This window comes from Dipodomys ordii, unplaced genomic scaffold (genome assembly GCF_000151885.1).
Source record: "Dipodomys ordii isolate 6190 unplaced genomic scaffold, Dord_2.0 Scaffold61, whole genome shotgun sequence".
In the NCBI taxonomy this organism is placed as follows: Eukaryota; Metazoa; Chordata; class Mammalia; order Rodentia; family Heteromyidae; genus Dipodomys; species Dipodomys ordii.
In genome coordinates, this window is record NW_012267277.1 from 10,177,762 (window position 1) to 10,187,532 (window position 9,771).

The window sequence follows — 9,771 nt, forward strand, 5'->3', positions numbered from 1 at the left end:
GGAGGCCGGGGAGCGGGACGGTGGGGGGTGGGCAGAGGGAGGCCGCGCTTGAGGCCGGGAGCGGGCGGGGATGGGGGGGTTGGAGGGAGGTCACGCGGGAGCCGGGGAGCGGGGATGGGGGGTCGAAGGGAGGCCGCGCGGGAGGCCGGGGAGCGGGGATGGGGGGTCGAAGGGAGGCCGCGCGGGAGGCCGGGAGCGGGGATGGTGGGGAGAGCGGAAGGAGGCTGACGGGAGCGGGGATCCGGGGGAAGAGGCCGCGCGGAGCCGGGCGCACCTGGATGTCCTCGATCATGTCGGGCGTGAAGAGCTCGCGATTCAGCAAGGCGTCCCAGAGCGAGGCCACCTGCAGCTCGCCCACCAGGCGCACCCGGCACCGCCGAAGGAGCCGCCGGTCCGCTTCGTCCATGGCCTGCAGGCGGATGGGCCCGGTATTCCGTCCGCTTCCGGACCTCGGGCCCGCCCCTCCCGTTCCTCAGGTTCCGCCTCAAGCGCCACGCCCACCCGCCGACACTGCCTGCGCCCCAGGTCCCTTCCTCACCACCCGGGGCCCCGGTCCCTCCCTGAGACCCCAGGAACTGTGCGGCCCTGCCACTGCTCTCCTCCGGCCCGCCTCACGACCCCCCCCCCCGCGACTTTGCCCCCTTGCCCTGGAAGAGACTGCAGGACACGCCCCTCCCACTGCCCCACCCCCTCGCCCTGGAGGAGCCTGTAGGACATGCCCCCTCCCACTACCCCGCCCCCTCGCCTTGGAGGAGCCTGCAGGACACGCCCCTCCCACTGCCCCACCCCCTCGCCCTGGAGGAGCCTGTAGGACGCGCCCCTCCCACTACCCCGCCCCCTCGCCTTGGAGGAGCCTGCAGGACACGCCCCTCCCACTGCCCCACCCCCTCGCCCTGGAGGAGCCTGCAGGACACACCCCATCCCACTGCCCCGCCCCCTCGCCCTGGAGGAGCCTGCAGGACGCGCCCCCTCCCACAGCCCCACCCCCTCGCCCTGGAGGAGCCCGCAGGACACACCCCATCCCACTGCCCCGCCCCCTCGCCCTGGAGGAGCCTGCAGGACACGCCCCTCCCACTGCCCCACCCCCTCGCCCTGGAGGAGCCTGCAGGACGCGCCCCCTCCCAGTGCCCCGCCTCCTCGCCCGGGACGAACTTGCAGGACACGCCCCCTCCCACTGCCCCATCCCCTCGCCCTGGCGGAGCCCGCAGGACACGCCCCCTCCCACTGCCCCATCCCCTCGCCCGGCGGAGCCCGCAGGACACGCCCCCTCCCACTGCCCCGCATCCTCGCCCTGGCGGAGCCCGCAGGACACCCTCGGGTCACTACCCTGGAGGAACCTGCAGGACGTGGTGTCGTTTTCCCGTCCTTCCTCGCCCTCCCCAGCCCAGATCAGGCTCCTGGTCCCTCCCTTAATCCCACCCCTTTCCCAAGCACAGCTTTGCATTTGTGCTATCTCTTCCTGGCCGGGACTCCGGCCGCCTCTACCTTTACCGGGACTCCGGGGTCACACTACCAACAGGAGAAAGTTATGCCTGGCGTGTTCCGCCTCATTTCAACCTCCGCGAACCCCACGTAGAAGTCTCCCTCCCTCCCTGGTACTGTGATCTAGACTCAGTTTCCTCTATGAACCCAGCCTACAGTAGTCTAAAGTTGCTCTCCCCTCTGCCACCCTAGCACCCCCCAAAAGGAAAAGAACGGACAAAAATCTAGTCCTCTAATCAAGTTTTGCTCAGCTCGTTTTCAAAAATAATTGTTCCTGTTTATTAAGTTTTAAGTTCCGGCCATTGTGGTGAGCCATTCTTCGTAGCTTTTCATTTATTCCTGCTACCAAGGAAGTCATCTTTTCTCGTTTGCCAGCTATGGAAACCGGCTCGGGTCACAAGTGAAAACAGCCAGAGACAGATTCAAACTAAAACTTTACTACCTATCCCTAACCACCTTAGAATAGGCCAAAAGACAAACTTACCATAAATTAAAAGACCTTAATTTGTCTCATGGTTCTAAGAATCAAGGACACTTCATTCCATAAAATAGAATGAAAGTCCCTTGAGCTGAGCAGGCAGGTTGATTTTTATAGACACAAGGGTAAAGCAGGAAACCAAAAATGGATTGTTTATTTCAAAGTTAACTTTCCTGGAAAGTGTAACTAAAGCGGAAGAGATGTATGTTGGTCAGCGACTTGCCTGATATCTTGCTAAATTTATCATAACCTCAGATATACAAACGTCCATTAAGTGATGGTGGGTGACAGAATCTTTAGCACATTTGGGCCTGCTAGGCCCAAACACTCATATATATTTTAATAAATGTAATCATTTTGAAACAGATGGTAGAGAGGAGATCCACCCCTTCCTGGGTTTTTGAGAGATTAATTGGAGAGAAGAGTCTCACAGGGACTTTTCTGCACAACTGGTTTCAAACCATACTTCTCAGATCTCAGCCTCCTAAGCTACAATGTTTTTTTTTTTGTCGGTCATGGGGCTTGAACTCTGGGTTTGGGCACTGTCCCTGCATTCTTCAGCTCAAGGTGAGTGCTGTACCGCTTCAGCTACAGTGCCACTTCTGATTTTTTAGTGGTTTATTGGAGATAAGAGTCTCATGACTTTCCTGCCAGGGCTGGCTTTGAACCATGATCCTCAGATCTCAGCCTTCTGAATAGCTAGGATTACAGGGCTGAGCCACAGGTGCTTTGGGCTCAAATAGAAAACCTACAGCCATAAACTGCCATTGGATGGTGAAGAAGTGGTACTTCTGCCCAACAAAAGAGCTGTGAATGGCTTAAACACAATCCATCATTTGCATAATAAATTGTACATTGATTAGTACAAACATCAGGGGACTATTGTGATTGGTGCAGACCACCTAGACCATCCTCTCTCCAATGTTAGTGAAAGTTCAACTCTTTTATTTCTTCCCTGTCCATCTGCCTCCCTCACATGTTAATATCAGGTTCCAGTAAAGACTCTAGTGGTCTTCCCTGACACTAATATCAAAAAATTGAGGGCTGGGATGTAGCTCAGTGGCAAAGCGCTTGCCTAACAAGTGCAACGTCCTGAGTTCGATCCCCAGTACCAAAAATGAAAAGACAAAAAAAAACAGTTAAAAAAATGGAAAGAAGCAGCTATGGCAGGGTGGGAGCTGCCCTAACAGCAGGGCAAGCTGAGTAGGCCAAGGAGCAATTGGAGGAAAGTAGCAGCTCACTGACAGCAGAGCATCTATAGCCAATGGAGAACTCTAACACTAGTGCCTTGAGTGACCTGAAGTACAGGAAGATACCAGAGCTGACTGCCATTTCTCCTGAAACCTGAAATTACCCAGAAAAAGTGGAGCAGCGTCTCCCCTACCATGATTTCTTTTTTTTTTTTTTTGGGTCCGGTCGTGGGACTTGAACTCTGGGCCTGGGTGCTATCCCTCAGCTCTTCAGCTCAAGGCTAGTGCTCTACCACTTGAGACACAGTGCCACTTCTAGCTTTTTTCTTTTTGCTTATGTGGTGCTGAGGAATCGAACTCAGGGCCTCAGGTATGCAAGGCAAGCGTTCTACCACTGAGACACCTTCCCAGCCCCCCTACCCATGATTTCTATCTGGGTTGAGAAAAAGAAATGCAGCACTGATAGTCTGTAACAACTTGAGCAGAAATACTTTGTTTTGAGGGGGCTAGGGTCTAGCTCAGTGGCAGAGCATTTGCCTAGTACAGCACTGGGTTGCTTGATCCAAACCCCATGGTTACCAAAGACTTTTTATTTTAATATTTATTGGCAGCTCATATGTGCCTAGATCTGTGCAGACCCAGAGAATGTAGATGTGAAAAAAAATAGGTAAGAAATCTCTGTCCTCAGAAACTTACACTCCACGGAGAAGAAACAGGCAATTGATGTGAAGAAAGAAAAGCAGTATGAAGCCTGGCACCAATGCCTCACACCTGTCATCCTAACTACTCAAGGAAGCTGATATCTGATGATCTCGGTTCAAAGCCAGCCTGTGAGCCGCTTGTCTCCACATAACTATCAAAAAGCTGGAAGTGGAGCTATGGCTCAAGTGATAGAGCGCTAGCCTTGAGCACAAAAGCTCAGGGACAGCGCCCAGGCCTTGAGTTCAAGTCCCAGGACCAGCTTAGTGATGCAAACTATTTTTTAAAGGATTAAAAAAATGCACAGGGCAAGTTGATAGGAAGCCTCTTTCTTTATATCCCCAAGGGATCTCTCATTGACAAAAAGTTTACCAGTCCCCTTTCCCCTCCCTACCTCCATTTCTAATATTTAAATAAATCTGGATCTGGCATACTATAGGGTAGAGATCTCTTTAACAGAATTAGGACTCCTAGATTCTGCATTTTAGGAAGTCCCTGCCGCTCTCGGTGCCTCAAGATAGGAGGAGATGGACCAGGAAGGATCCCTAAGGTCCCTTCCAACTCTGACGCTCCAGGGTTCTATGAATAGGGTTAAGGAGAACTGGGACCAGCGAGAGCTTCCCCATCCTAGCAACTGTTGCTAGACAGGGGCCGCCTCCCGGTAGGAGTAGAAACCCCTCCCTGAGTCTGGGAAGTCTTCCTGGCATCCCACAATGCACAGCGGCTTTGCCTAGCTAGGAAGCACGTTTTGACCTCTTTGGTCACCACCAACCCTTTGGACCCAGCCACCATAGCGCGCCTCGTTCCTATAGCAACCGCGCCTGGTCCACGCGCCGACGGTGGATGGCAAGGGCCAAAAGACAGTTAAAAAGTAGAAGCCGTAGACTCGGCGAGTCGGCACCGTCGGCGCGCGGGCCCTTTAAGCGTCACGTGACTCCTTCGGCCGGGTCCCCGCCTCTTTCCCTTCCCCAGGCCCGGGCGAGCGCTGGTGTGGACGGGAAGCTGCCGGCCCGGCGGGCTAACTGGAGCACGGACGCTGCAGCCGGTTGGGCCGGTGCCCTTTCCCGGTAACTCCTTCCCGGCATGACGCGGGGAGCCGCGGACGTGGCGGGGCCGGGATCTCCCGTCAGTGCCTTCTCGTTCCCGGTGCCCGCTGGGCCCGGGGGTGGGGGAGGATCGGGAAGCGACCCGGCCTGGCCCCGGGTTCTCGGGGCGGCGGGGAAGGAGGTCGCCTCCTGGGATGGCTGCGACCTCCGGTGGGCGCTCGAGGAGGGGCTCAGACCCAGAACGGGTCCCCGGGAGCCTCTGCCTGGTCCTGGGGCCCCGGCCCCCAGGGCGAGCAGCCTACCTGTTACAGGGCAGGTGTCACCCTTGGCCCGGGCCCCCAGGGCGGGCCGCCTACCTGTTTACCGGGCCGGTCCAGACCCATCTGACTGACCCAGGTGAACGCCAAGTAGAAATAACAATCCCACCACTTGGTGGCTGTTGACTCCATCCATGCCTGGTAAACCTTTGACATACATTAATCCCGGTGACGGCCCTGCCTATTTTAGAATGAGAACGCTTAGGCCCAGTGAAATTAACTTGCCCAGAGTCCTGGAGAGGTGTAGGACCCATCCCAACTTTAGTCTGATTCCAAAGCCCGTGCTCTAAAACTGGGTAGCTTCATCACCTTCATGGTTTTTGCAGGTCAGATCCGCTTGTTTTAAAGGAAAAAAACTGGTTAGGATTTTATTGGTTATGCAGTTATAAACATCAATCATCAGTTGAGTCCATTTTTCAAGGACTCCCAGGCAAGCGTTAGGCTTTCATTGTAAAAACCCACCACTTCTACGATGTATTACACATTTGCACCTGGACACTTTATGACAAGTCAAGATAAATGTGATCCACAGGGGGAGTGGAGAGGGGATTGTGTAATATAACAAAGATCATGATCCTGAATTGAAAATGTCTGTTATATCTCACTGCCAGCCAAGATTATTTCCAAAACCCTCAGTGAATTCAATCCTGAAGCTCACCAGACGTGGAGCTTAAAGCATTTTTTTTTGTCACTAATTCTCATTCACCTGCAAAACTAAATTTTTCCCTATTTTTTTTCTCCCTGGAGTTTCTCCTTTATTATGACTCTTATTGCTAATGGAACAAAAGAAAAGCTGGTCATTTTCATGTTAGAATGGACAAAACAAATGGAACAGAATAGAATTGGTGTATCCTAAGTCTTAGCTGCCAAGTATTTTAAGAGTGCTTTATTTTAACTTTATTGTCAGGATAGATGAAATCTCTTATTTGAGAAACAGTCACCCTGATTATCTGTTTATATTTTCATACATACACTTATTATTTCTCCATCTCATTCATTTTTCAGTCGTTTTTAAAGCTTTTCTAACCCAAAGCTTCTGGAGAGTCATTCTTATCACTAATCTTTTTCTCTGTAGTGGGTCTTGTAATACTCTAAAGTAATAGCAAGATTCCTGATTTATTTAAAAGGTAATGGGTTTTCATCTGTCTATCTTATCCATTCCCCTGCAAAGCAAAACTGTCGGAGATTCTGCACTGAAACTTACTACTTCTTCAATCATTGCAGCTCTGGGAAGGAAGAGAGATGGAATTGAGGAAGTTGAGCATTTCCTGGCAATTCTTGATAGTTCTGGTTCTGATCCTGCAAATTCTGTCTGCGCTGGATTTTGACCCATACAGAGTCCTAGGGGTCAGCCGAACAGCCAGTCAGGCTGACATTAAAAAGGCTTACAAGAAGCTCGCCCGGGAATGGTAGGTGAAACAGAACCACAGTTTAATGTAAGCTAAGTAGTGTTAGCAGGGCGATGAAGAATAATTAGGATTGGCTTTTCTCTGTCTCTATTCTGTATTTCATGTGTATCTGTCTCTCTCCCTAGATAGGAATATATCTGTCTAGAGTATTTAGTGTGAAACTAAAAGGAGCAGCTTTTTTTTTTTTAAGAACATAGTAATCAACTGTGGGTAAAATACTCTACCCTTTACTCTTTTGGAGTAAAAATACTAAGGAGCCCACTGTCCTATTCTCTAAAAATGTTTATGCATTAAGCAAGTTTAGAGTAGCACTTTTTATCTTCAATTTAAAAAGGATGTTTAGGAACTGAGAATCTTAAAGCAAATATTATGGATGTATCCTGGTTTTGTCAGTAGTTATTTGGATGGTAATTAGCAGAGTATCAATAAAGCTAAAGCTTATTTTGGACAGTCATCTTGGGTTTCTCCCATCAAAGAAACAGAAATGTTGGGTGATAGAGCTTGAGGAGGAGCCACATGAGGAAGAGAAAGGCCTGGGAGAATACTTTCAGGTAACTTCCAGGTGGCTGAGACAATCAAAAGCAATGAGCAGATTTGCACTGATAGGCTCCAAAGTAGGCCATTACTGCATGCTCAGGTCCAGGTTCTGTGTGTTTCAACTCACTGAACCTTATAATTAGCCTGTGAAGGAGGATATTGTTGAACCTGTCTTACCGATGAAAAAAACTGAGGCTCAGAGTTGGTAAATTTATAAAACCTTAGGGTTCTGTTGTCTGTTCTTGTGCACCAACTGACTCTATTGGTGTGATTTTTAAAGCATTTTCTCATCTCAGTGGAAAGAGGGAAAGGACCTGATGAGAGCAGGAAGTTGGACAGGAGTGACACTGCCATATGTGGGTGGCACCCATACGTGAGTCTGCCTGGTACCACTCTTCTTTTTTTTTTTGCCGGTCATGGGGCCTGAACTCTGGGCCTGGGCGCTGCCCCTCAGCTCTTCAGCTCAAGGCTAGCGCTCTACCACTGGAGCCACAGCGCCACTTCTGGCTTTTTCTGTTTATGTGGTGCTGAGGAATCGAACCCAGGGCCTCATGCTTGCAAGGCATGCACTCTACCGCTGAGCTACCTTCCCAGCCCCGAGGTACCACTCTTCTTAGTGAGCAAATAGACCCTACTGTTATTAAGCTGATTGCAAAAAAAGTAAGAGGTAGAAGCCCACAACAGTGGCTCACGCCTGTAATCCCAGCTACTCAGGAGGCTGAGATTTGAGGATTGAGGTTTGAAGTTGACCCACACAGGAAAGTCCATGGAATTTTTTTTTTTTTTTTTTGCTGGTCGTGGGGCCTGAACTCTGGGTCTGGGCGCTGTCCCTCAGCTCTTCAGCTCAAGTCTAGCACTCTACCACTTGAGTCACAGCAACCCTTCCGGCTTTTTCTGTTAATGTGGTGCTGAGGAATCGAACCCAGGGCCTCATACATGCAATGCAAGCACTCTACCACTGAGCCACTTTCCCAGCCCTGCATGGCATTCTTATCTCTAATTAACCACCAAAAAGCTGGAAGTGGAACTGTGGCTCAAGTGGTAAACTGCTATCCTTGGCAGAAAAAGCTAAAGGACAGCATCTAGGCTCTGAGTTCAAGCCCCAGTACTAGCACCAAAAAAAAAAAAAAAAAGGGCTGGGAGTATGGCTTAGTGGTAGAGTGCATGCACGCATGAAGCCCTGAGTTCAATTCCTCAGTACCACATACACAGAAAAAGCTGGAGGTAGAACTATGGCTCAAGTGGTAGAATGTTAGCCTTGACAAATGAAGCTTGGGGACAGTGGCCAGGCCTGGAGATCAAGCCCCAGGACTGGCAAAAAAGAAAAAAAGATAAAATGCAATATAATATAATGCATTCAATAAATATTTTAGGTCATATTAGGAATCTAGAATTATTGGACGTTAGAAAAAGGCAGTCTCTAATTTTACATGGCCTCTTTCCAGAGTCTGTATACCAAACTTACTTTTGGTAACATTTCAAACTCTTGTCCCTTTATGTAAGCACCGTATATAAACCTGCAGTTAATTCATAAAGTAACAGCATTCTTTTGGACAGTATACAATAGCTTAAGGATGCATAGCTCTTTGCCCTGTCTGTCTTGTGGAGTGAAAGGTGTGTTATAGTATTGAGTAAATCAATCATATGATTCTTTTCCTTAATTAGATTCTCTCTAACAGTAATTCATCACCATAGAAAGAAATATAGTGTCATCTAGTGACATGTGCAACTTTATTTTACACGTACATTTCCACTGTACCATTACTTGCTGCTGCTTTGATTGTGACTGTGTTTTAGTTTGGAGTAGTTTCAGTGTTATATCATAATGGGCTCATTTACACTGAAGAAAATAGTGTTTTTCAGCTTGACATTTCATAAGGAACTGTAGCAGGGAAACTGGTGAACGGTTAGATTGTATTTTACTAGGTGTTTCACTAGTATTGCTTAGTCTTCTCAGGAATTTTCCCTTCCTTGCTTGATGAAACCATGTAAAATTGTTTTTTTTCCTCTCAGAAAAATTATGTTTCCCACCCAATAATTAAGTTTATTTTATTTTTCATAGATACTTTGTGTCTGTCATCTAGGCTAGCCAAGTAACAACTCCTTTGATCCCAAGAAAAGTAAATAGGGTTGGGTCCCATGGCTCATGCCTGTAATCCTAGCTACTCAGGAAGCTGAGATCTGAGGATCTGAGTCAAAGCCATCCCGGGCAAGGAAAGTCCATGAGACTCTTATCTCCGATAAACCACCAGAAAACTGAAGTGGTGCTGTAGCTCAAGTGGTAGAGCACTCTCCTTGAGCTGAAGAGCTCAGGGACAGTGCCCAGGCCCAGAGTTCAAGCCCCATGACCGACAAAATAAACAAATAAATTGGCCTAACATGGTTCAGCCAGCTGCGCAGGAAATGAATTTGTTTCCTTCTTTCTGTATTATTGTTTCTCCCTTTATTTTTGTTTCTTCAGAAGTCACTAGCTGCCATACATAGGAGTTCAGAGTTTCTTCACTTTGTAAGGGAATGTTTGCATATTGTAGTTGGTAAAAGAATTTCATATTCGGGCTGGGAAGGTGGCTTAGTGGTAGAGCGCTTGCCTGGCATGCCTGAGGCCCTGGGTTC

General features: G+C 49.4%; 2 protein-coding genes across 3 annotated transcripts in view; one reads left to right on the forward strand and one right to left on the reverse strand.

Annotated features, from left to right (window-relative positions):
• Positions 1–492, reverse strand: part of Casp9 (caspase 9, apoptosis-related cysteine peptidase) — a 16,632-nt gene extending 16,140 nt beyond the window's left edge. For both annotated transcript variants that reach the window (XM_013022233.1, XM_013022232.1), the window contains exon 1: positions 275–492. In XM_013022233.1, coding sequence (XP_012877687.1) covers positions 275–406 — 132 coding nt within the window. In that variant the 5' untranslated portion in view covers positions 407–492. The remainder of the gene's footprint in view (positions 1–274) is intronic.
• A 4,334-nt stretch (positions 493–4,826) lies between these two features.
• Dnajc16 (DnaJ (Hsp40) homolog, subfamily C, member 16) overlaps positions 4,827–9,771 on the forward strand; it is a 28,505-nt gene continuing 23,560 nt past the window's right edge. The window contains exons 1-2 of the mRNA XM_013022222.1: positions 4,827–4,916; positions 6,437–6,621. Coding sequence (XP_012877676.1) covers positions 6,455–6,621 — 167 coding nt within the window. The 5' untranslated portion in view covers positions 4,827–4,916; positions 6,437–6,454. The remainder of the gene's footprint in view (positions 4,917–6,436; positions 6,622–9,771) is intronic.